At 48.1% G+C, this 27,843-nt stretch overlaps 1 protein-coding gene across 1 annotated transcript; it reads right to left on the bottom strand.

Annotated features, from left to right (window-relative positions):
• Nucleotides 1-27,271, bottom strand: LOC120980239 (transmembrane protein 178B-like). The gene is made up of 4 exons (XM_040409213.1): nt 26,778-27,271; nt 5,585-5,698; nt 3,279-3,416; nt 1-1,193 (listed from the first exon to the last, which is right to left on the bottom strand). The coding sequence occupies exons 1-4, from the start codon at nt 27,202-27,204 to the stop codon at nt 949-951; spliced, it is 924 nt and encodes a 307-aa protein (XP_040265147.1). The 5' UTR covers nt 27,205-27,271; the 3' UTR covers nt 1-948.
• Nucleotides 27,272-27,843: the final 572 nt, after the last annotated feature.

The following is a 27,843-nucleotide window of genomic DNA, read 5'->3' as shown; positions in this document are numbered from 1 at the left end:
ATGTGCTTTTTTTTTTTTTTTCATAATTTGTGATGGGACCACATGTACATTATTACATCACCTTAAGAAGTGGTCTATGACCACATGTTCCCTCCTCCCACCTTAACCTGACTCCCAACCCACACCAGGCTAGCCGTCCTTCTCATCCGCTGGAGCCTCTGATCGGGTGACGTGATCGTCGGAGCGCTTTGTTCTTGTAATGGTTTCCTAATATTTTTTTCACCTTATTCCCAAAAGCTTCTCGGATGGAGCCTGAGTTTGCTGTAGGCTCAAGAGACCTACTCGAAAGGCACGGCAGGAGGTCTGTATGTTTTCTAATGTATCCCTGTCCCAGGGCGGGTGGTTATGTGCCAAGGCACTAAACTCAGGACGCAAGCGGAAAAATTGGAATATTTTGTTTGCAGAGCCAATTGCGGACGTGTAAGGCGGTTTTGTGGACTGTATTAAAACATGTAAAAATCAGCTACCTGTCGTTATATTTCTATATAGGTGTGTATACAAAATTCTCAAACACTGAACCCATAGGCAATGGTCATTTAGCTGCACCAAACTGATGAATGTCTCTGTACAAAGAGGAAAATGTCTTCTCCAGAAGGCTGGGATTGGATTCTTGGATTCCACGTCTCCTGCCAATAATGTCTATTCCAGATTAGACGTTTCCAATGGTTGAACTTCATCCGTGGTGTTTCCCAGTAGAGAGAGCCCATTATTCCCTTCTGGCCATGTAACCTGTCCCCATCCACTCCGTTTCCCATAATACCCTTTAGTTAACACGAAGTTCGAACTTCTGTAATTTTCACAAGCAATCAACACGGTCGGACACACAAGTTGAACAGAACAACTTCCTTAGCAGGATACGAGCGCCTCAGTCTGGTGGCATGTTCTTTTTTTATTTTTTTATTTTTTCTCTCTTCGAAGAGGTTGTTCCTATCTGCTCCAGTCCACAGGTCACACTGCCCCGTTCTCTTGCCGCGGCTTTTGGACGGCAGACTGGGAAGCACTAAGTGATGGAGCCAAAGTGCAGAGAAATCCGGAGAGAAGGGTGAGTCCCAGCCCGCCCCAGGCACAGAACATTGACCAGCCATACCCGTGGCTGATGTCTTCTGGTAAACCGTACACAGAGCGTGGATACCGAGACAGGTCAAAATTGATGCCGGCTACGCAGGTGCAGAGGGAGATGATACAGCACGTTCCTAAAAGAAACAAAAGAGATCAAGACGCAATTAGATTTATTACATAAAATCAGGAGCTGTATAGCAAGGTATTTTAGTGGTTTATTCCGCTTTAATTCCTTGCAATGTATTTGGTTAGTGGTTCCTCAGTATGAAGTTCATGTGTACAGTGATGGCCAGTTCGCCCGCGAACACATGCGGGCTGCCATCTTAACTCACAAGTCCGGCGAGGCACAGGTAAGCCCTTACCTGTGCCTGCGCCGCGAGCCGGTCTGAAACAAATGCAGTCACCGGGAGCAGGCAGTTCCAAGAACAGCCCGATAAAGGCCCCCGGCGGCTGTTCTCGGAACTGCCTGCTCCCGTTGACCGCATTTGTTTCAGACCGGCTCGCGGCGCAGGCACAGGTAAGGGCTTAAAATGGCAGCCCGCATGTGTTCGCGGGCGAACACGGCGAACTGGCCATCACTGGTCATCATAAATCGAGTGCACCTCCATCAGTCCGCGCACCTGGAGTGAAAATGTCGCCCGCCCCTAAATGAAGCAGTTTTCACTCCTCTTTTATGCCTGTTTTGCGTCATAAATATTAGTAAGGCCTCATGCACACGCTAATTGCAGCCCACAATAGACGGGCGTCAACTGCGTGCCCACCATCTGCTGACGCGGTGCCATTCACTTGAATGGGGTCTGCGATCCACATCCGACGGTCCGCACTGCAAAAAAGTAGTGCATGTACTACTTGTGGTGCAGAGGCACGGACAGAAAACCCACGGAAACGCTCCGTAGTGCTTCCAGGGGCTTTTGATCCGTGCCTCCGTTTTGCAGTGCACTATATCTCCCGGTTTGCGGACCCAATCAAGTGAATGGGTTCGCATCTGTGATACGGTGCGCATATGACCAGTGCCTGTATATTGTGGACCCGTTGTTTGCGGGTAGCAATATAAACACGGGCCGCCCATGGTCGTGTGCATGAGGCCTAAATTTGCCAGGCCGATGTCCTGGCCGCTGCCACTCTCTAACAACATTTTAGACCTTTAGCTAATATCTTGAACTGGCTTTTTTTCTAGCAAAAAAAAAAAAAGGAAATAAATACCTCTAAAAAAGCCAAAGGTGCATAGAAACACCAGAAAAAAACGACATGTGAACACACCCTACATAATGCACTATACACATATCTGTATTATGGATCTGTGCTGTACAGATCAGTAACATGGTGCCCATAGGATACTAGGGGCCTATCCAATACGATTTATGGAAAAAAATGACTAAAAGAGAGCCACCAATCACAGCGCAGCTTTCATTTTCAAAGAGCACTAGAAGAAATGAAAGCTGCACTGTGATTGGTTGCTATGGGCCACACATACAGTTTTCCTTTTAGAAACTGTTGTCCAATATGGCCGTCATTGCAGCTCTTACAAAGATTGTCACTAGAGATGAGCGAATTTCAGGTTATGAAATTCGTTCACGCTTCGTTTGCTGGTAAAAGGTGAATTGTGTTATGGATTCCGTTACCACGGACCATAACGCAATTCTGCTTAAATATGCTTAGGTATAGCTATATGAAAGCAGGGGGACAGCAGAATTTTCATCTGAGACAGCCGGGTGGCAGACATATTGGGGAAGATTTATCAAAACTGGTGTAAAGGAAAACTGGCAACCAATCAGATTCCACCTTTCATTTTTCAAAGCTCCTTTGGAAAATGAAAGGATGAATCTGATTGGTTGCTATAGACAACTAAGCCAGTTTTCCTTTGCACCAGTTTTGATAAATCTCCCCCATTGGATATCATCCGGCTTTTCCTGAACTTGATATAAATGACATCTTTTAGTTTTAGAGGAAGACTCCCTTTCACTTCTACCACACAATACATTTCATGTATGGGCAGACATAATCAATCAGACTGCGCCCCGTGTGACAACATAATTTGTGAGAGGTCCCATAAGACCTCTTAAAAATGAATACAGATCGCCCCTCCCCCCCCCCCCCATCCCTGTGTCCTCAGCTGGAGGGGCTGATCATCAATCTATGATCTCTTTGTGAGGAGACAAGTCAATAGCTGATAATTAGCTTTACTCCATGACCTGAAGTGGAGTGAACAGTCCTCTCACCTCCCATGAGAAACAGCAGCCCCGCCACATACTGCATCAGGTCATGCTCCTTGCAGCAACCCAACACGCCGACGAGCCATCCGAACAGAATGATGGAGACCGCCATCCCTATGAAGCCAGCTGTCATCCGCCGCAGATCTGGGGGAGGGAAACAGAAGATCATTTAGAAAACATGCACAGTGACAGGGCAGTAAAGTTTTTACGATTTTCACTGCGTTCACTGCCCCAAATACGCACGTGTTACTTGTGGATTTTGATGCATTAAAAAGTCTGCACTGAAACTTCTGACGACTGCAGGTCAATTTCCACACCGTGTATATGGGATTCTGAAAACCTAATGTACGTGTTGGGGTGCATTCACACGACTGTAGGACGGCCATGGCTGTGCTGTGGACCGCAAGCTATGGTTCAACTGAACACAGGGCGCTGCCCGTGTGCACCCCGTATCGAGGTGCGGACCCACCGACTTTAATGGCTTCGAAATATGCAAGATGTGGTGAAAGATAGGACATGTCCTATCTTTTCCAGGTGCTAAGGCACAGACCCGGAAGCACATGGAAGCCCTTCTGCGTCTGTGCCTCAGTGCCACAAAAGATAGAACATGTCCTATGTTTCGCCACATCTTGCGGGCCTACTGAAGTCAACGAGTCCACACCGCGATGTTGGGTGTACATGGCTGGTGCCCATGTCTAGCAGATCCCCAACACGGAAGAGGCTTTCACACAGCGGTGAGCATGCACCCTCACGCAGTGGATTTTCCGCATGAATATCCAGGTGGAAAATCTGTAATATGCATCTTCTGCATGAGGCCTTAGGCCTCTTGCACACGAAAGTTGTGTGGCCGTATTGCGTGCCCGCAATACACGGGCACCCGCCCGTGTGCACTCCGCATCACAGATGCGGACCTATTCACTTGAGATGCGGAAGCACGGATCGGAACCCCAAGGAAGCACTACGGAGTGCTTCCGTGGTGTTTTTGTCCGTGCCTCCGCACCCCAAAAAATAAAAACTTGTTTTATTTTTTTGCTGTGTGGATGGATCACGGACCCATTCAAGTTGAATGGGTCTTGATCCGCCCCGGCCGCCGCCCGTGCATTGGGGACCGCAAATTGCGGTTCCCAATGCACGGAATGGATGCACAACGTTCGTGTGCAAGAGGCCTCATTGTGTGGAAAACATGCATGACTTGGCACATGGCAGCCAACAGAAATCCGTTAAAACATCTGTCAGTCATTTTTCACAGTTTTAGTCCTCATGCAAAAGACCATTGTGTGTTTTGCGGTCCGCAAATTGCAGATCCGTAAAACACGGATGGTGTCCGTGTGCGTTCCGCAATTTGCGGAACGGCGCGGACTGCCATTAATATAACTGCCTATTCTTGTCCGCAAAACGGACAAGAATAGGACAGGTTATATATTTTTTGCGGCCCACGGAACGAAGCAACGTTTTGCAGCCTCATTGAAGTGAATGGGTCCGCATCCAAGCCGCAAAAACTGCGGCTCGGATGCGGACCAAAACAATGGTCGTGTGCATGAGGCCTTACAGTCACTGTTGTCCAGCTCTTGGGATTTTTTTTAACAGGCCCCAGCAACATATTCGCGGTCATTTACAAAGACAAGCTTTTTACGTTAGTCTTTGTCTCTCCCCTGAGCTGGAAGAGAAACCGCCTAATTTATGACAAGGCTCAGGCTTGCAACTATTTTAGGCGTAAAAATAATCGCAAGTCCTTTTTTTTTTTTTGGAACGGCTGTGCGACAATATTAAAGTGGCACAGCCTGTTTTATGCCGTGTTCGGCAGTTGGACAGAAAACTACTCCAGCCAGGGGCACGGCTGCTGTAGTTTCGCCTAATTTTGACAAGGCGCATGCCTCATAATGAATTAGGCGAATCTTACGGCAGAGCAGCGGGGAATCTAAGACAGGCGTAAAAAGCCAGTCTTAGCAAATGACCCCCTATGTGTCTAGCCTGCCTGTTTGCCCAAATTGTGACTGGAGTAACAGTTGGGGCTCTTTCACACGAGCGGATACCGTGCGTGGAAGAGTGCCAGGCCGCGCTCTGGACAGCAGAGACTCGGAGCAGTAACATGATTGATCTCTCTGTGATTTTGTAGTAAAACGATCACAGAAAGGCACGGAGCATTATCTATCATGTTAATGCTCCGTTGTCCAGAGCGGGGCTTGGCACTCTTTCACGCAGCGGACTCCACGCACGGAATCCGCTTGTGTGAAAGAGCCCTTAAAGGGGTTGTGCAATGCTAGTATAGGAAATGGATACGTGGCCTGGGCGTGAAGGCATGGGGTACTTACGCAGAGCATGCCACTCGTCTTGACGGATGGTCTTGGTGACATTGATTGGCAGGTTTGATGGCAGCGAGGAGGATGTGTAGTGATATCTGACTGGAGTGCAGCGCTGAACGACTTCTGCAAAAAAACATATGCGACCAGGGTGAGAAGATATAACGTCTCATGCAGCACATGTATGTACAGTATATATATATATATATGTGTGTGTGTGTAATGTGACGGTGTACATACATCTTATATCATGCTACATGGTACTGAACAGGAACCTTGAGGGTGTCTGTAATTGTAATTATTCATTATGGTGACGAAGGATGTGGGACAATCAGATCCTGACGTCCCTATGGAGATCCCTCATTGTCACCTAAATAGTATTGGGAGCTCATAATTACACCAGACCCAGGAGGCAATGAACAGGTAATGTATGGAGTGATGATAGAGCATGCTGAATGTACAATGATGTCATGATTTGCCTATACTCCACCAAGGGGGACCTCGTGATACATGGTGCCGGGGACCATCTTCGGTGGTTAGGTGCAGGCCAAGCATAGATTATAAGTTGGAGCCAGAGCTACACAGATGCAAACCCATACAGTCCATGTGGAGTCTAATGGGGTTAGAGGGTGTTCTACCTTCATAGCCACAAGCAAGTTCTAGATCAGAGATCAGCAACCTTCGGCACTCCAGCTGTTGTGAAACTACAACTCCCAGCATGCAAACATGCTTGGCTGTTCTTCTAACTCCCACAGAAGTGAATGAAGCATTCTGGGAACTGAAGGTTGCTGATCCCTGTTCCAGATCTTGGATCTCCCATGATTCCATTTTGGATTATTTTCTTGATCTTATGTGTCAGCATTCTGGAAACTTTTTCCCAGCTGCAAATGTTTGGGTGAAGGCTTGAGCGACACATGTGCACAAGAAAAGTGGTTGGCCCACAAGCAACATTAATGACCTATCTACATTTATGATCCTGACCGATGGGACCCTCACCGTTCGCAAAAACGGGGGTCTCCAAATCCCTCGTGTGAATCAAAGAACAGAACGCATGGGTCAGAACCAAATGAGTCCTGTGGACGGCAATGCCATGGAAAGTGAATGGAGCAATGGTCATGCATGTGCGCTACTGCTCCATTCACACAGTGGACACCAGTTCTGATGATCTATGGGGGTCTCAGAGGTCAGACTCCCCTGTAATTATACATTTATCAGATATCCTGTGCGCCGAATTCGCAAGAGAGTCACAGTCGCGCACTACTTCAGAGGCCTAAAGCAGGACCGGAGCCAGAACAATCTTAATGCATCCAGTCCATGGCAGGCAGGTCTGGACCACAGCCAGAAGGAGATCAGACTCCATCCTCCATTTGCATTCATCAACCAAATTACAGAAACGTTCACAGCAAAAGTATCTCTGGCGTCCTCGCTATGCCTGGTGGGTTCTCAATATGAATCAAACATTCCTGCATACCGTTCTTAAAAAAAACGTGCCTGCTTCCTTCTAAAAGCAGCGTCGCACCTGTCCACGGTCTGCGTGTGGTATTACAGCTCAGCCCCATTCACTACAATAGAACTGCAACACCAGACATAACCTGTGGACAGGCGTGGCAATGTTTTTTTAATCCTGGAAAACTCTTTAAGTATTGTTTTCTGTATCTTAGGCTACTTTCACACTAGCGGCACTGACCTCCGGCAGGCAGTTCCGTCAGGCAGATATGTTCTGCCGCTGGTGACCGTGTGCCCCCGGACTGCCGCTTCGTCCCCATTGACTATAATAGGGGCGGGGAAAGAGTTCCCGGCGAGGCACGGCGAGAGGCTGCCGGAATAAATGTCGGACATGTCGTAGTTTTAGCCTTAAAGGGATTATTTCATCATGACCATCCCCCCTAATAGGGCATACGAATCTCATAATTTGGTCCAGGCTGATGGCTCTCATTCTGGCAATCCTGGGCTCAGCCATTCACATCAATGGCCAACATGCAATACCACATCTGCCCTGCAGTGGCCGCTAGAGGGAAATGATTAACTGGACGCAGCCTACCCACAGTGATATCAACTCAGACAACCAGGGCAGATGCCAGGGTCTCCTTAGCCTGGGGGCCCATATCTAACCGGGTAAATATGTTCTACATTCATCAAGCCAGTTTAAAAAATATCCCTATTAGAGGCAACCTTGATCAGGACTATGGGGGCCATATTCCTATAAGAGGCAACCTTGACCAGGACTATGGGGACCATATTCCTATTAGAGGCAACCTTGATCAGGACTATGGGGACCATATTCCTATTAGAGGCAACCTTGATCAGGACTATGGGGACCATATTCCTATTAGAGGCAACCTTGATCAGGACTATGGGGACCATATCGCTATTAGAGGCAACCTTGATCAGGACGACTATGGGGACCATATCCCTATTAGAGGCAACCTTGACCAGGACTATGGGGACCATATCCCTATTAGAGGCAACCTTGATCAGGACTATGGGGACCATATCCCTATTAGAGGCAACCTTGATCAGGACTATGGGGACCATATTCCTATTAGAGACAACCTTGATCAGGACTATGGGGACCATATTCCTATTAGAGACAACCTTGATCAGGACTATGGGGACTGTACCCCTTTTAGAGGCAACCTTGATCAGGACTATGGGGACCATATTCCTATTAGAGGCAACCTTGATCAGGACTATGGGGACCATATTCCTATTAGAGGCAACCTTGATCAGGACTATGGGGACTGTACCCCTTTTAGAGGCAACCTTGATCAGGACTATGGGGACCATATTCCTATTAGAGGCAACCTTGATCAGGACTATGGGGACCATATTCCTATTAGAGACAACCTTGATCAGGACTATGGGGACCATATTCCTATTAGAGGCAACCTTGATCAGGACTATGGGGACCATATCCCTATTAGAGGCAACCTTGATCAGGACTATGGGGACCATATTCCTATTAGAGACAACCTTGATCAGGACTATGGGGACTGTACCCCTTTTAGAGGCAACCTTGATCAGGACTATGGGGACCATATTCCTATTAGAGGCAACCTTGATCAGGACTATGGGGACCATATTCCTATTAGAGGCAACCTTGATCAGGACTATGGGGACTGTACCCCTTTTAGAGGCAACCTTGATCAGGACTATGGGGACCATATTCCTATTAGAGGCAACCTTGATCAGGACTATGGGGACCATATTCCTATTAGAGACAACCTTGATCAGGACTATGGGGACCATATTCCTATTAGAGACAACCTTGATCAGGACTATGGGGACCATATTCCTATTAGAGGCAACCTTGATCAGGACTATGGGGACTGTACCCCTTTTAGAGGCAACCTTGATCAGGACTATGGGGACCATATTCCTATTAGAGGCAACCTTGATCAGGACTATGGGGACCATATTCCTATTAGAGACAACCTTGATCAGGACTATGGGGACCATATTCCTATTAGAGACAACCTTGATCAGGACTATGGGGACCATATTCCTATTAGAGGCAACCTTGATCAGGATTATGGGGACTGTACCCCTATTAGAAGTAACCTTGATCAGGACTATGGAGACTGTACCCCTACTAAAGGCAACTTTGATCAGGATTATGGGGACCATACCTCCATTAGAGACAACCTTGCTCAGGACTATGGAGACTGTACCCCTATTAGAGGCAACCCTGATCAGGACTCGGGGTACCATACTCCTATTAAAGGCAACTTTGATCAGGATTAGGAAGACCGTATGTCTATTAGAACCTTGATCAAGACTATGAGGACTGTACCCCTATTAGAAGAAACAGTGATCAGGATTATGGGGACCGTACCCCTATTAACGGCAACCATGATCAGGACTATGGGGTATGCAGGTTTTTTTAATTGTTGTGATTGAACCCAACTACATCTAACAGATGCTCTAATTTAAAGATCTACCTTGATGACATACTGACTTTCAAACAAAGGGCATGTTACTGCACATAGTTTACGGTTCTACCGGCCCTTTAAATGTCTGACATGACGTCCTCATTCATAAGTACTCTATCTTAAATCAGAAACATTTCCTCATCGTAAGAGATGTAACCCAGCGCTGCCTGGACGGCCGCCAACCTAAGCTCGATGTGTGCCCGTGATCACTAATGCATCGTATGAATCACTTGAAATAGCAATTCATCCGGTGCCCTGGAAACACTGATGCCATCTTAATTAAATGACCCACCTATAGGAAATACTTACCTGAAATCTCAACATCTAACTTGCTGACTTCATCCTATAACAAGCATTTCAATATTTAATGAGCCCGCAAAAGAAAAAAAAAGCATTACGCTCGAGACATGTCCAGGGCTCATTAGCCGATTTCGTGCCATCTTAAAGGAGAAGTAAGCAGCAAATTAGTGTATGGTATACCTCAGATGGTTATCCGCAGTGCAACTGATGTCTCCGAGATTATATAGCTTTCCATCATTAATAGAGTTGGAGGGGTGTGAAAAACCAGACGGTAAACCCGCACAGTTGCGTGCTTGTTGTGGGGTATATGGAATACCCCACACTCATTGCAGGATCAGTGTTAAATCGTTGTAGTCATTAGGCCCTTAAAGGGGTTGTCCCACGAAATATATTCTACAGTTTTCAAACCAGACTTTTATAATTGCATGTAATTAAAAATTTTGTATAGACAGTGAGTTATTCAAATTAATGTATCTGTATAGCGCCACCTGCTGTTTTGTTTTTCTCATTTCTTTGACTGGCTCACTGAGAAGGCCGCACATGCTCAGTTTCATCCTTCAATTGCCTCCTGAGCTGTGATAGGGAGAGCTGAGACACGCCTCCTGAGCTGTGATAGGGAGAGCTGAGACACGCCCCCTGAGCTGCAGCAGAATGGACATGCCCCCCCCCCCAGCTGCACCAGAAAGGACACTCCCCTTGAGCTGTCAGCTTGATATAATGAACGGGAAGATCTCTGGATCCATGTGAGGTACAGGGCTGGTTCTAGCTTTGTTAGGCCTCCTGCACACGACCGTATGGCTTTTTCAGTGTTTTACGGTCCACTTTTCACGGATCCGTTGTTCCGTTTTTTGTTTCCATTGCTGTTCCGTTTTTCCGTATGGCATATACAGTAATTACATAGATAAAATTGGGCTGGGCATAACATTTTCAATAGATGGTTCCGCAAAGAACGGAAACGGAAGACATACGGATGCATTTCCGTATGTGTTCAGTTTTTTTGCGGACCCATTGACTTGAATGGAGCTACGGAACGTGATTTGCGGGCAATAATAGGACATGTTCTATCTTTAAACGAAACGGAAATACGGAAACGGAATGCATACGGAGTACATTCAGTTTTTTTGGGGAACCATTGAAATGAATGGTACCGTATACGGAACGCAAAAAACAGCCAGTAAACGGGGAAAAAACGCATTGCACCCGCACTGAATCCTGACCCATTCATTTCTATGGGGCTGTGCACACGAGCTGTGATTTTCACGCATTACTTGTGCGTTGCGTGAAAATCGCAGCATGCTCCTCTTTGTGCGTTTTCCACGTAACGCGGGCCCCATAGAAATGAATGGGGTTGCGTGAAAATCGCAAGCATCCGCAAGCAAGTGCGGATGCGGTGCGATTTTCGCGCACGGTTGCTAAGAGACGATTGGGATGGGGACCCGATCATTATTATTTCCCCTTATAACATGGTTATAAGGGAAAATAATAGCATTCTGAATACAGAATACATAGTACAATAGGGCTGGAGGGGTTAAAAAAAATATATTTAAAAAATGTAACTCACCTTAATCCACTTGTTTGCGCAGCCGGCTTCTCTTCTGTCTTTATCTGTGAGCAATAGGACCTTTGATGGCGTCACTACGCTCATCACATGATCCATCACCATGGTGATGGATCATGTGATGGACCATATGATGAACGCAGTGACATCATCAAAGGTCCTATTGCTCACAGAAGAAGACAGAAGAGATGCGGGCTGCGCAAACAAGTGGATTAAGGCGAGTTACATTTATATTTTTTTTAACCCCTCCATCCCTATTTTACTATGCATTCTGTATTCAGAATGCTATTATTTTCCCTTATAACCATGTTATAAGGGGAAATAATACAATCTACAGAACACCGATCCCAAGCCCGAACTTCTGTAAAGAAGTTCGGGTCTGGGTACCACAGTCGGTTTTTTATCACGCGCGTGCAAAACACATTGAACCCGCGCGATAAAAACTGAACATCGGAACACAATCGCTGTCAAAACTGACTGCAATTGCATTCCTACACGCGCGGGTTTGCCGCAATGCACCGGGACGCATCCAGACCTTAATCCGGACACGCCTGTGTGAAAGAGGCCTTAGAAAGAGATTGTCATGTACTATATGATGTCTCAACTGTCTCTGTCTAAGGGGGTAGCTATAGGGGGTGCAGAAGGACTTGTGGTCCAGTAATAGAAAATTTGCTATCAGTGGCTAAATATACTTGACTGTAGATGGGCCAGAACGTGATTTGCGGGCAATAATAGGACATGTTCTATCTTTAAACGAAACGGAAATACGGAAACGGAATGCATACGGAGTACATTCAGTTTTTTTGCGGAACCATTGAAATGAATGGTACCGTATACGGAATGCAAAAAACAGCCAGTAAACGGGGAAAAAATGCGAAGCAGGTCACCCCTTTGGGAACACTTTTTTTTTTTTTTTAGCAATGATTATATTACACAGCACATGTTCTATTCGTTTGAGAAATGGTAATTTTTTAATGTAGATTCAGATAATGAAAATGAAGCGAATTTTTGATTAATAGAGGGCGTCCTCTGTGCAGGATCTTCATCTCATGGTGAGGTGGGGATCAGTTACAAAGAGCATCTCTCGCTCTGGAGGACCCGTCCTGTCCTGCGTTACACAGACATTGCATTGATATGAATGGACGGCATGTAATGCTTCATTTCCCCTGTGGTGGTGCTGCAGGGAAACTGAACACCTACTGTTAGATATTACAGATTACAGCTGATCGCTGGAGGTCCTAACAGGAGGAGACTCTGTGATCTTCTAATTGTCAAGAAACCCTTCTAACAAGTAGAATAACCCTTATGACACAGAGACAGGTGTGAAGATCAGGGTCGGGAAACCTCTCTGGTGTATTCCCTCCTCTATTCTCACACAGATGCTCTTACACAAAGGCCAGGTGGCCCAAGATGTCACATTGCAAAACAGGTGGGGTTCACTGGAAAAACAGTCCACACAAATGACTGGAGCAGATGGAGGATCCCATGTTTAGGAAGGTCATCTGACTTTCCACTACACATTCACCCCTAAGGCGAAGTTCACACACAGGGCTGAGGAGTTGGTAAGCCAAATGTCCAAATTCTGATGCCTCTATTTTTCTATGCCCCAAGCTCAAATACCCAAAACTGACTCTGACTCCACAGGCCGCCTGGTCATCACTGTTTTGTGATAAATAGGGGTCTCAGCTTGAAGGCACATAACATACACTGCTCAAAAAAATAAAGGGAACACAAAAATAACACATCCTAGATCTGAGTTAATTAAATATTCTTCTGAAATACTTTGTTCTTTACATAGTTGAATGTGCTGACAACAAAATCACACAAAAATTAAAAAATGGAAATCAAATTTTTCAACCCATGGAGGTCTGGATTTGGAGTCACACTCAAAATTAAAGTGGAAAAACACACTACAGGCTGATCCAACTTTGATGTAATGTCCTTAAAACAAGTCAAAATGAGGCTCAGTAGTGTGTGTGGCCTCCACGTGCCTGTATGACCTCCCTACAACGCCTGTGCATGCTCCTGATGAGGTGGCGGACGGTCTCCTGAGGGATCTCCTCCCAGACCTGGACTAAAGCATCTGCCAACTCCTGGAAAGTCTGTGGTGCAACGTGACGTTGGTGGATAGAGCGAGACATGATGTCCCAGATGTGCTCAATTGGATTCGGGTCTGGGGAACGGACGGGCCAGTCCATAGCATCAATGCCTTCGTCTTGCAGGAACTGCTGACACACTCCAGACACATGAGGTCTAGCATTGTCTTGCATTAGGAGGAACCCAGGGCCAACCGCACCAGCATATGGTCTCACAAGGGGTCTGAGGATCTCATCTCGGTACCTAATGGCAGTCAGGCTACCTCTGGCGAGCACATGGAGGGCTGTGCGTCCCTCCAAAAAAAATGCCACCCCACACCATTACTGACCCAATGCCAAACCGGTCATGCTGGAGGATGTTGCAGGCAGCAGAACGTTCTCCACAGCGTCTCCAGACTCTGTCACGTCTGTCACATGTGCTCAGTGTGAACCTGCTTTCATCTGTGAAGAGCACAGGGCGCCAGTGGCAAATTTGCCAATCTTGGTGTTCTCTGGCAAATGCCAAACGTCCTGCACGGTGTTGGGCTGTAAGCACAACCCCCACCTGTGGACGTCGGGCCCTTATATCACCCTCATGGAGTCTGTTTCTGACCGTTTGAGCAGACACATGCACATTTGTGGCCTGCTGGAGGTCATTTTGCAGGGCTCTGGCAGTGCTCCTCCTGTTCCTCCTTGCACAAAGGCGGAGGCAGCGGTCCTGCTGCTGGGTTGTTGCCCTCCTACGGCCTCCTCCACGTCTCCTGATGTACTGGCCTGTCTCCTGGTAGCGCCTCCATGCTCTGGACACTACGCTGACAGACACAGCAAACCTTCTTGCCACAGCTCGCATTGATGTGTCATCCTGGATATGCTGCACTACCTGAGCCACTTGTGTGGGTTGTAGACTCCGTCTCATGCTACCACTAGAGTGAAAGCACCGCCAGCATTCAAAAGTGACCAAAACATCAGCCAGGAAGCATAGGAACTGAGAAGTGGTCTGTGGTCACCACATGCAGAACCACTCCTTTATTGGGGGTGTCTTGCTAATTGCCTATAATTTCCACCTGTTGTCTATCCCATTTGCACAACAGCATGTGAAATTGATTGTCACTCAGTGTTGCTTCCTAAGTGGACAGTTTGATTTCACAGAAGTGTGATTGACTTGGAGTTACATTGTGTTGTTTAAGTGTTCCCTTTATTTTTTTGAGCAGTGTATATAGTATAGTATTAACATTTACAATTTATATTTTCAAGTCGGGGTTGAAGTCAGTATATTTCTACAGACTCCACCCAAAAGTGACTTCATAACTCTGATCCCACCCAATACTGTCACCAACCCAATGCTTTCACCCAAACTATCTCGGACTCCATCACTCTGATTCCAATCCACCCAATACTGTCTCCAACTCCATTACTTCATTACTCTGATTCCACCCAAAACTGTCTCCAACTCCATTACTCGGATTCCACCCAAAACTGTTTCCAGTTCCATTACTCCATGCTTCTGATTCCACACAAACTGTCTCCAACCCCATGACTCTGATTCCACCCAAACTGTCTCTGACTCCATGACTCTTATTCCACCCAAACTGTCTCTGACTCCATGACTCTGTTTCCCACCCAAAATGTCTCTGACTCCGTGACTCTGATTCCATGACTCTGATTCCACCCAATACTGTCTCCACTCTACAACTCTGATTCCATCCAAAACTGTCTCCAACTCCACAACTCGAATTCCACCCAAACTGTCTCCATGACTGATTCCATCCAAACCTTCTCTGACTCCATGACTCTGATTCCACCTAATACTGTCTAAAACTCCAGGACTCTGATTCCACCCAAACTGTCAGTGAATCCACTAAAAAACAAAAAAACACTACAAGCTTCTCACCCGAATGGAATGGCTGATAACTGGGGACGACAGATGTCACTGACATGCACGCCAGGTATTGCTATAAGTAGCTAATACCTGTTCTCCGTGTGTAAGAAGATATTGGTTTATATCCTTAATTATAAGCCCTTCTCTAATAGTCGGTAGAAAGAGATGCCAGGGGGCGAGACTGAGAATTTGGCGTCCTTACAAACGATCGTCATCCTGCATCCCGGGTAAAAGGATAGCGCTTAGTGGATTAGGAAGGATTAAAGGCTCTGCTTATGAGCGGGAGATCTCTGCCGGGATATATTTGATTGCTTCGCTGAACACAATGAGGAATTTCCTCTTAAACAATGAATATGTCTTGATTAGTAAAGTCTAACAGGGGTTAAAGGGGTATTCTGGGTTCAGGACACTGATGTCCTATGTGCCGGACAGGCAATGAATTATCAGACTGCAGGGTATCTGACTCAGACCTTCTATGCAGCTATTGGAAGGGGTCGCAGCACCTGTAAAAGTGCTGCACCCTCTTGAGTGTTTACACCGGGCCACCCGCCTGCACGCCGACTACTTAGCAAAACGGCAAGGTGCCCACCGGCTGTGGCGTCCTCAACAGGCGCCATCTTTAAAGGCTATGTACACCTTTTGGAGGCATTTTTGTGTAGGATTGCATTTTACTCATTTTGGGCTGAAAATCATTTTTGCAATTGGTCTTTATTAAAAATGTTCAGCCGTTTCTGAGATACAAGGGTGAAAAATCTGACTGAAAGCTGTCACAGTCTGTTTTCTTTAAATCCTGTCATCTGACGGCTCATGTGTTGCTCTTATCTCTGATCCCCTGACCTCATAAATACTCAATATAGCTTACTTCTTATCAAACTGATAAGAATGTGGAGTAAATAAGTGTTTATGAGGTCGGGAGATCAGAGATAAGAGCTACACAATTCAAAGAAAACAGTGACTGCTTGCAAACTGACTGATGTTTAACTTCTGTTTCTCAGAAACAACTGAACATTTTTAATAAAGACCAATTGAAAAAAACGAATTCTAGCCCAAAATGAGTAAAATGCAAAAATAAAAAAATTGCCCCAAAGCTGCCTTTAAAAAGCCGACATCTGCTGTACATGTACTGCGGATGTCAGGAAGGGGGTTAAAGGTATGACTTTAACTGACATACCCCTTGCCAATGGGTCAGGTCTTTACCCAATCACTGCTCACAGCGCCAGACTGTTTAGGGACACATCCACTGACAAGGGAAACGGTAACACCCAGTTGTCAATCTATTCATCCATTTCCAGGAGGAGTAACAGAGGAACAACAACAAAAAAACAGTTCTCCAGATGTTCCAGAATTGTTATTTCACGGGAAACGTATGTATTTAATAGAACATGCATGTCAAGAGAGCTGGTCCTCTTAAAGGGGAGTCTATCGCAGGAAATTTACTACTAAACCAGACAATGCCATGTAGGGCTAGCTCCGCTCAGCTCAGGTCATGATACCTTTCACTTAGTGATCTGTTGCTTTATTCTGGAGAACAGTACTTTTAATCCATATGTAAATGAGCAGTTAAGTGCACTGAGGGCGGGCCCAAGCCACTCTGTGCACCCTTGCTCCTCCTGCTTCCTCTGGCAGTCCCTCCCCTTCTTGACTAACAGGGCGAGGCAAGATGACTATGCAGGAACTTGGCCCTGTCAATCAAGGAGAGGGAGGGGCTGGGAGAGGAAGCGGGAGAAGCAAGGGTGCACAGAGTGCAGTTAACTGCTCATTTGCATATGGATTAAATATGCAAAATGACGCGACAGATCGCTTAGTGACAGACTCCGTTAAAAGGTTTCCTAGGACATTCTTGGGGTTAGCCATCCCTTTTTGATCAGTGCAGGCTCTGATGGGATGGAGTGCAGTACCAGGCACAATACCAGTAAATAATGAAACGGGACACTAAACGCAGAAAATTCACAAAAAATAAATAGAAATAAAAATCTATATTCTCCCTTCATCTCCTCCTTTCCCTTGGTCCTATATTTTGTCCCATTACTGAGAAATCCCAGGAGATCAGTCCTGTTTCCCCTCCTCCTCCCTGTCCTGTGGCTTGCTGTAAGACAGCTGGCTGCAGCAGGAGCCTCCCCTCCTCTACCTCTTAAAGGGTTTTTTTCATCTCAGACTCTGATGGCATATTGCGAGGATGTGCCACCAATGTCAGGGGGCATCTATCTCCAGAACAGGGCCCCCGAAAGTAAAGGAGAGTGTACTGTCCATGCGCAGCAGTGATCTCTATTCATTTCTATGGGAGTCTTGAAAATATTTTCAGAAGTCCCATAGAAATGAATGGATCGCGCACTGGTCACCGCTCTATTCACTTCTATGGGACTGCTGGAGATTATTATTTTTTCGGCAGTCCCATAGAAATTAATAAAGGGCAGCTGCGTGTGTCCGGCCGCTCTCTGCTCACTTTGGGGGTACTTCTTTCTGGAGATAAAATCTGACATTGGTGGCATATACCAGCAAGATGAGACAACCCATACTGGGCACATGTAGGAGCAGAACCTAGGAGAAAACAACTTCATATTCACACTAATCCTGATAATAAAAGTTGCACTAAACGTATGTACTGCTCTCCTCAGCCCATATCTAGAGCTGTCAGCAGTTAAGCATGATCAAAACCGCTGACAAACCCCCTTGAACTTTTAATGACTATAAGGCCTCAATGCACGGGCATTTGCGGTCCCCAATGCACGGGCAAAATCCGTGCAGCGGGCCGGACCCATTCAACTTGAATGGGTCCGTGGTCAGTCCGCACCGCAATAAATATGACGTCATATTTTTTTGCGGTGCAGAACAACGGAAAGAAACACCACGGAAGCACTCCGTAGTGCTTCCGTGTTCCATTCCGTGACTCCGTTCCGCATCTCCGGAATTGCGGACCCATTCAAGTGAATGGGTCCGCATCCGTGACGCGGGGTGCACACAGCCTAAGTAGAGGCCTAAGTAGAAGGATTCAAAGCTAAAATATTGCCTGTGGCTGCTAAGTAGTAAGCACATGCAATAAACACAGATATAACCCAATATGGCAGTGGTGGTGAACCTATGGCATGGGTGCCACAGGCAGCACTCAGAGCCCTCTCTGTGGGCACCTGCACCCTGGAAAAAGTCTATGGTGCACCAATATGCCTTAGACTTCTCCTGCCATTCATCAGCGCAGGGCGCACTATGAGCGGCACAGGCGGCACATTGGGTGTAGGCAGGATATTATAGCTAAATGATAAAGTACATGGTATTGGACTGTAGTATTCAGGTTACATTGTCGTGTTGGCACTTTGCGATAAATAAGTGGGTTTTGGGTTGCAGTTTGGGCACTTGGTCTCTAAAAGCTTCACCATCACGGCAATATGGGGTGGAAAATTTGATGGTCCCACTCCCTACAACTGTGCTGTAGTATCACAGACGTAAAACCAGACCATGTGTATGGCGGGCAGACCTGTCCTGGGTAGGTATCCACACGGGGTAGACATAAGACGTGGGATCTCTCATCATCTTGTCAGCATGGTGATGAAGGTGCAGTTATCCAGGTTCTTTGGTTGACCATCCATCCAGGTTCTATGGACCCTAATGCAACCCTGCCCGATCCCTCACACAGCAGGGTCTACCCCGTAACCTGTATCCCATAAAGAGCCCTAAATCAAAGTTTAGAGCCGAAGCTTTTCTACTGGTAATGTCACCAGTGTCATCTCTGGGCAAATAGCAAAAGGGTCCAACAAAATAAGTGGTGCCCAACGGGGCAGATCACCCTACAGCTACATAGGGTGGCGGAAGGAGTGGTGGTGACCTGGTATCTTCAGCCTGGTGAGGGATCCCACATCTGATGTTTACCCCTAGACCAAAGTCGAAGTTGCGTGGATCGTCAATTCCACAGCCCAGGATGGGGGAGGTGCTGTGGATGGGCAGAACTGTTCATCTCCCTGGCGCATGCACAAACGATGGAATTTGCACATGTGCTATGGAGATGAGTAGTTCTGGTCGAGTCCACAGCACCTTCGCTGTCCTAGGCTGCAGAAGTAATGTGCCCATCCATAGACTAGACCGGAATCCAAGTATCCGGCCTGATGGACGCAGGATTTTCCGAAGAGAGGCGCGTCACGTGACCGATCCACGCATCGAATATTGGAAACTTTCTTCAGCAGGCAAGTTTGCATCAATGAAAGGGTTGTCTCATCTGAGACACTGGTGGCATATCGCTAGGATGTCAGATAGATGTGGGTCCCGCACGTATCTCCAGAACAGGACCTGTGACATGAGCCGAAAGCAGCTGCACATGCGTGGCCGCCCTCCACTCACTTCTATGGGACTGTCATGCACTAGCTCGGCTATCTTCGGCAGTCCTGTGGAAGCGAATGGAGCGGTGGTCGTGCTTGCGCAGTACACTCTACATTAATTTGTATGAGACTTTTGAAAATAGCCAAGCGCGCGCACGCTATTTTCGGAACTCCCACAGAAATGTATGGAGAGCACGCTGCACATGCGCAGTGCACTCTCCTTTACTTTCGGGAGCACGTTGTGGAGAAGGGATATCCTAGCGATATCCTACCAATGTCAGATAGGTGCAGGTCCCACCTCTGGGACCCGGCACCTTTTTCCAGAAAGGGCTCCCGAAAGTGAAGCGTGCTCACCATTCATTTCTATGGGACTTCTGAAAACAGTCTAGCGAGCGAGCGCACTTGGCTATTTTCGAAAGTCTCATAGAAATGAATGTAGACTGCACTGCGCAAACACGACCACCGCTCCATTCACTTCTACAGGACTGCCGAAGATAGCCGAGCTAGTGCATGGCTATTTTTGATAGTCCCATAGAAATGAATGGAGGGCGACCGCACATGCACGGCTGCTTTCCGCTCACGTCAGAGGCCCTGTTCTGGAGATAGGCGCGGGTCCCACACCTATCTGACATTGGTGGCATATCCTTGCGATACACCACCAGTGTCTAAGATGATACAACCCCTTTAAGGTGGGTTGCTGCATCCCCGGATCCGCACTGTAGGCCAATCATTCGCTTCAGTGTTCACATCCCGTACCTGCACCTGTCACTGCTGAGGCCACTGATTAGCTAGTAGCAGCGACGTTCTGAGAATCGGAATGTCACACTTTGACGGAGATGCACCACAGGAACCGAGACAACCGGAGTCGGCCATGTCTCATTTTTTTTTCAGGACCTGGAAAACCCCTTTAAATTTTGCCAGGACACATATTCAGTGACTGATCATTCAGAAAGTGCTGAAGACTGACAAATGGTGAGGGCGACCATATTTCTTGCTACTTCTAGCCTTCATTTCGAGGTTTGTGGTTCCTTTAGGCCTCATGCACACGGCCGTGCCGTTTTTTTGCGGTCCGCAAAAAAAAAAACGGAAGCCGCCCATGTTGACTTCCGCAATTTGCAGAACGGAACGAGCGTCGGCAATATAAATGCCTATTCTTGTCCGCAAAGCGCAGACAAGAATAGGACATGTTATATTTTTTTAGCGGGGCCGCGTCTTTTGCAGCCCCATTGAAGTTAATGGGTCCGCATCCGAGCCGCCAAAACGACGGCTCGGATGCGGACCCAAACGGTCGTGTGCATGAGGCCTTAGGCAGTGGAGGACCCCTTTAACTGCAGTCACACCTGAATATTTGGGTTTTGAGATGGGATAAAACATGTATGGTGGATAATCCCGGGAGCCGGGGGACGTGTAATGCTGCATCAGATCAGCGCTGCACTAAGAATAGTGTCTGCCCTCAATATCCGGCGTCCATCTGAACGCGGATATCAAGTCAGTAAAATTAAGGGAAACTTCGACGGTGTGAGTGATGGGGTTATGTGAGCTCATGGTCAGAGACACAGTGGACATTAGGCCACTGTCCGAGCTTCTCAAAACAGCGCCACACCTGTGTGCAGGCTGAGCGCAGTATTACAGCTCACAGAGTATAGATTTTTTTTATTTTTATGGATTTAACAGGAATTTAAAGGGACATTCCTATCTCAAACATTGATGACATATCGCTAGGAGACCTCTGGGATCCGCTCCTATCCCCAGAATGGGGCCCCCCAAAGTGAAAAGGAGCGCGCCCACATGCCAATCACCGCTATGGGACTTCTCAAACGGCTGAGCACACTTGCTCGGCTATTTTTGGAACTCCCGCTATGAAGTTAGAGCGTGCTGCGCATGCACAGAGCGCTCTCCGTCACTTTGGGGGCCAGTTCTGGACATAGGTGGGACCTGCACCTATCTGACACTGATGGCATATCCTAGCCATACTTCATCAATGTCTGGGAGAGGAATGCCCCTTTCACGTAAAAGTCCTACCTGGGACAACTTCCAAGTCATTTTCAGACCCCCTTGGGGATAATCGGTGCCGGATGTGTCTGGACGCCACTTATCTTTCCCCCACATCTGTGTTATGGCAGCAAGCCTAAGACCCACTTGGGTTCTACTCAACTTAAATGACTAGAAAGAGTGTATGGTAATCTAGGTTGATTCAGTAGAACCACGGGGAGTCCGGGTCCTGGTGGCATTTTAAAGTCCCTTTCACACGAATGATACGGATTGGCTCAGGGTGCGTTCAGTGAAACTCGCACCATTTCTCAAGCAAGTTCAGTCAGTTTTGAGTCCATTCACGTGTCCGCAATTCTGTTCCGCATTTTGCGGAACGGAATTGCGGACCCATTCATTTCTATGGGGCCGCACGATGTGCTGTCCGGATCCGGAAATGCGGACCCGCACTTCCGGATCGGCAATTCCGATCCCGAAAAAAATAGAACATGTCCTATTTTTGTCTGCAATTGCGTACAAGATTAGGCATTTTCTATTAAGTACCGGCAATGTGCGGTCCGCAAAAACGCACATTGCCGGTGTCCGTGTTTTGCGGATCCGCAAAACACACACGGATGTGTGACTAGACCCTTTGTCTGCGATTGCGTTCAGTTTTTTTTCTGCGCGGGTGCAGTCCGTTTTGATGCGTTTTTCACGTGAGTGATAAAAAACGGAAGGTTTACAACATCTCTTAGCAACCATCAGTGAAAAACGCATCACATCCGTACTTGCTTGCGGATGCAATGCGTTTTTCACTGAAGCCCCATTCACTTCTATGGGGCCAGGGCTGCGTGAAAAAAGCAGAATACAGAACATGCTGCGATTTTCACACAACGCAGAAGTGATGCGTGAAAAAAAACGCTCATGTCCACAGACCCATAGAAATGAATGGGTCAGGATTCAGGGCGGGTGCTAGGCGTTCACCTCACGCATTGCACCCGCGCGGAAAACCCGCTCGTGTGAAAGGGGCCTAAGGCTATGTTCAAATTGCGGTTCCGACTGTCGGCGCCTCTTCATGAGTCACATGACTTTTGGGGCAGATCAGGCCCATTTATGTGAATTAGGCTGGGCTGCAATACCAAGCCTGACCACTATACAAAGTGCGGCGCTGTGCTTGGTATAGTATGAAAAGGCTGCAGAGCTTCAAACAGCTGGTCAGCGGGGGGTGTCAGGTGTCGAACCCCCACCGATCGGAGGGTAGGTCATCAATATTTAAATCCCCCTCATACAATGGCTGCCGTCTCCCATAGGCTCTCATATACAGGCGGTATTCTTTATTTCACTGCGCTCCATCCAGCACGGACAATTTGCTGCATTTCCCTCCCAGGCCGGCCTGTATTATTCTCCCACAGGATAAGTGCAGCAGAGGAGCATGCAGCATCTGCTCCCCCTCCCCCACCTCTATAGACCAGAATGCAGATCTCTCAACCAAACCCCCCCACCCCTTGCTAAGGCTCATTTGCCTCAGTATATGTATCTTGTAGCTTGGGGTTTATAATCATTATGTCCCTGCTGTGCAACGACTTAGCCGTCGGCTAATATACAGCAGCTAGTCCAAACGAGGCGAGCTGCAGTGTAAAGCATGGGGGAGGAGTGATGAGACAAAAGCAACGCCGATGTGGACGCTCGTCGCGACTCTGCATTGGGGGACCCGACACGTCCATGTGTTACATGGACAGCCCATTGGTTTTTGAATGAAAAGTGCGTAATGCTTCATTTTTACCTGCCATAGAGTCCAACTACAGATTTGGAGCTCCCAGCAGTCCCCCTTTACAAATTCGACAACCGATACGATTCCCATAGCTTCTCCCCCCCCGGCAGTGAAAGAGTTAAGACTGCGTTATACACAATTACTGAAGTGCGAATCAATACATTTTCGCACACCCCCCCACCAACGGTAAGGAGCAGGAGCGTGACTGTACAGCACCGAGTGCACGTGTGAATCACAGGAGGGGTGCGAGGGGTTAACAAGTGCGGCTCATTTACGGTCAGGCACATAACCCCTAGCGGGTCTCTAGGGGCGCTGTGCTCTTACCGCCAGGCTGCACTCCACGTTCAGCACCAGGGACAGCACCACAGTCTATCGCTATGAGAAGCACTGTAATGCTGTCAGAGCATGCTGGGAGTTGTAGTTTTCCACCAATCGGGAGACAGTTTGGCGACCACTGATACAACACACAGATCTGCAGCAAAGGGTTAAGTTAACGGTTGCCCCACGATAGCACCGCGAGCCGCCTATAGAGCAGATTTTAATAAAAAGTGTACTATCCCTTAAAGATAACGAAGCTGCGGCCCTGAGTCACGCTGGCACAGTGTCACATCATAAGGATTTGTGCCATGTGACAAACGTAACTCTGCTACATGTGTGCTCCATAGTTTACCCCATCCATGAAGCCACAGCCTTGTGTAGAGTAACACCAAAAGAGACACAATGTCACATCACAAGCATTTGTGCCAAGTGACAAACCTAACTCTGCTACATCTGTTTTACCTTATCCCTGTTCGAAAGTTTATTTTAGCCATGAAGCCGCAGCCCTATGTAACAGCACAAGCATTGGTGCCACGTGACAAACTTAACCCTACTACACCTGTATTCAATGGATTACCCTATATCCATGAATCCGCAGCTCTATGGAACATTACAAGCAGTTGTGCCACGTGACAAACTTAACTCTGCTACATCTGTATTTAAAATTTTACCTTATCCATGAGGCCACAGCCCTTTGTAACATCACGAGCATTTGTACCACGGGGACAAACTTAACTCTGCTACACCTGTGTTTGACAGTTTACCCTACCCATTGAGCAGCCCTACAGAGGCTACATGTCACCCCTGCAGGTTCTATAGGAGGAGACGCACTCCATGTATAAGCCCTATTGATCCATATCCTAAGGACCCCTTTAACACCACCTGGTATAGCGCAGGTATGACCCCGGGATCCTCCTTGCAGGAGTCCATTTGTGGCAGGATTTATGGTGCGGCCGCTGTTTACTGATCTCACGTGTGGCGGCGAGCGCTCGTGTGTGAACAGCGGTCACCTCCTTCCATCCCCATTGCCTCCTAATGGATAACCTGGGAGTAGTAGTCGCTGCCGTTTTGCGAAGGTTTCGTTTCCTTTCTCTGAATCGTTCCGTCTCCTAAAATATCTGCTTGTTGAGTGGCTGAGAAAAGAATGTCGCCTCCTCGGCGTGAGAGCGCGGAGGGCGAGGAGCGAAGGGGAAGGGGGGGGGGGTCATATCATATAGCGGGAAACAGCAGCTGACCTATATAGTCTATACCTGTGTTACTAGAGCAATGCTCTTGAGGAACTACAATCCCCAGCATGCCCTGACAGCCGAAGACTGGCAGGGCACGCTGGGATTTGTAGTTCCACAATCACCAGAGAGCCACAGGTTGCAGACCGGGAATGAATACACTGAAGAACCTATCCTACAGTACTCCATGCCTATGATCACCCCCAACATCCACGTTATAATCACCGGCCGCTTATTATCAGTTTGTAGGACATGAAGTCATCCGTCCACCTGATTAATGGACCCCACGCATATTATGGGGCCCCCAGACATAATAGACCACCCTCATAGACCTGAACGTTACCAGATAAAGGACCGCGCATCTCACCGATAGTCACCGGCATCACTAGAGATGGGACTGATAGGGACCTCAGGGTGGGGATACCTGGGGGGACGGGGGTACAGATGTGGCAGAAGATTACACTAGTGGGGGGCCTGGTACTATGGCACGTTGGTAAAAGAAGGAACCCGCCACTAAAGGGAGGCACGAAGGGAGTCCCATGGCTCCAGCACTGGGTAAAGAGAGGGGTCCCTGGTATACAGCAAATACACAGGTCCCACTAAGTCGGTCAACAGAGGGGTCCCAATATTTAATCAAAGAGGGGTTCTACTATTCAGTCAACAGAGGGGTCCTGCCAAAGGGTCAATAAAGGGGATCCATCATTTAATCAAGTGGGGTCCCACCATATGAAGTCTTACCATGTGATCAAGAGAGGGGTCCCGCAATTAATCAAAGAGTCAACAGGGGTCCCGCCAATTGGCTAACAGAGGGGTCCTGCCGTAAAATCCTACTATTCAGTCAACAGAGTGGTCCTGCCAATGGGTCAATAAAGGTGTCCCACCAGTTAATCAAAGAGGAGTCCTGCCATTAATCAATGAAGAGGCCCCACCATGGCCAACTGGGTGGTCCCACCAAAGGGTCAATAAAGGTGTCCCACCATTTAATCAAGAGGGATCCTGCCATGTGATCAACAGCGGAGTCCTGCCATTCAGTCAGCAGAAGGGTTAATCTTATTGGGTCGGCAGAGTGGTCCTACCGTGCAGTCAATAAAGGGGAGCCATCAGTTAATCAAAAGGGGTCCCACCATGAGGTCAACGGAGGGGTCCCCCTATCTGGTCGACACAGGGGTCCCCCCGTGTGGTCAATAAAGAGGTCCCAATGCTAAATCAGGAGAGAGGTCACACAATTTGATCAATGGCGGGGGTCACACTTTTGGATAAAGGGAGGCGTCAAGCTATTTAGTCAAATGGGGGGCGCGTGCCTCTCCCCCCTTCCCTTGTTACCAAATGGGTCTTAGCACTTGGTAGATGCTGGGCCCCTTCAGCCCCCAGACTGGTACATTACTGCCAGTAACTTCAGTGAGCATGGGGTACGTCATTAGGGATTGGGGGGGGGGGGGGGGGGGGGGGGTCTTACCGTGTGGCCATAGCCCCCTCGTTCACATCGGGGGACCCCCTTACTTCATGTCATCGGGGGAGGCTCCTTTGCTCCATTGAAGTCACTGTGTATCTGAGCTCCTTACACCTATGTATAAAGGTGAAGCTCCAAATCTTCCTGGAGCGCAGGGGACCCCTATATTCGGGAGGGAAGGGGATGGGGGGCACTGTAGAGGAGCTGGACCCCCATCCATACGGTCACCTGACACAGGTAAATGCCTAAACTAATGAACCCCTTTAAGGTCATGTGACCAGGATCAATCATTGGGGCAATCACCGGGCCCCCATGGTTGTGCTGTTCTTCTACCTGAAGCCCGCCGCCCTTCCCCCACCCAATTTTCCCGTGCCCAGTATGCACCCCAATAATAAAGGGGCCCCGGAGATGGCTGGGCACCTACCTTTCAGGATGAGCTCCTCCGTGTCCTTGTCGAACCCCTCCCGGTGGCATTTCCTCCATAGACCGGAGACGGTGGAGTTGAAGCGGCGGGTACAGTGGGAGTCCATGGCCAGGTAAGGGCGGGGGGCGTCGGGGGGCAGAAGGGGCGCACCCAGCTCCCCGGCTCTGGAGATCAGCCGGACCCCCCTCTGCAGCTCCCCCCCAGCGCGCGCCGCCCGGCTCCTGGAGGCCCCCCCTCCGCGGAGAGGCAGGTGCTGCCCGGGGGTGTACATGTAGCCAGGGTCGTTCCGTTTGCCCCCCGGTTTCCTGCAGCGGTCCCGGTGTCTGCGGGCGTCAGTCTCGTACCAGTGATCGGTGCACAGAGCCACCGCCAGCAGGGCCAGGGCGCACAGGGCCAGGCACAGACCGGCACCGGCCAGCAGCCTCATAGCGTCACCGGGGGTGGATCACACCCCGCCGGGCACCGGCCCCAGCATCAGATCCTCCGCCGCGGCCGCTCAGTCTATGGAGGGAGAGAAGTGATGAGAGGAGGCCGGGGGGAGGAGCCTGACACCACCGCCCCGACACAGGCATGAGCTATATCCACATGTAATACTGTACACCCCGAGTCCCCGACACAGGCATACACTATATCCACATGTAATACTGTGCACCCCGATACAGGCATACACTATATCCGTATATATAATACTGTACTGTGTGTACACCCCGATACAGGCATACACTATATCTGTATATAATACTGTACTGTGTGTACACCCCGATACAGGCATACACTATATCCGTATATATAATACTGTACTGTGTGTACACCCCGATACAGGCATACACTATATCCGTATATATAATACTGTACTGTGTGTACACCCCGATACAGGCATACACTATATCTGTATATAATACTGTACTGTGTGTACACCCCGATACAGGCATACACTATATCCATATATATAATACTGTACTGTGTGTACACCCCGATACAGGCATACACTATATCTGTATATAATACTGTACTGTGTGTACACCCCGATACAGGCATACACTATATCTGTACGTAATACTGTACT

Source organism: Bufo bufo, chromosome 10 (assembly GCF_905171765.1).
Source record: "Bufo bufo chromosome 10, aBufBuf1.1, whole genome shotgun sequence".
Taxonomy (NCBI): domain Eukaryota; kingdom Metazoa; phylum Chordata; class Amphibia; order Anura; family Bufonidae; genus Bufo; species Bufo bufo.
The sequence above is the reverse complement of the archived record's forward strand: the minus strand, read 5'-3'. Positions and strand labels throughout refer to the sequence as shown.

What these genes read in the sequence shown, in the direction of transcription:
- LOC120980239 (XM_040409213.1), bottom strand. Translation starts at nt 27,204, where the DNA reads ATGAGGCTGCTGGCCGGTGCCGGTCTGTGCCTGGCCCTGTGCGCCCTG. An exon ending in GGAGGAGCTCATCCTGAAAG is followed by an intron (nt 5,699 to 26,777) that starts GTAGGTGCCCAG and finishes GTTTTTTTGCAG; the next exon opens with AAGTCGTTCAGCGCTGCACT. An exon ending in AGACGAGTGGCATGCTCTGC is followed by an intron (nt 3,417 to 5,584) that starts GTAAGTACCCCA and finishes TCCCTCCCCCAG; the next exon opens with ATCTGCGGCGGATGACAGCT.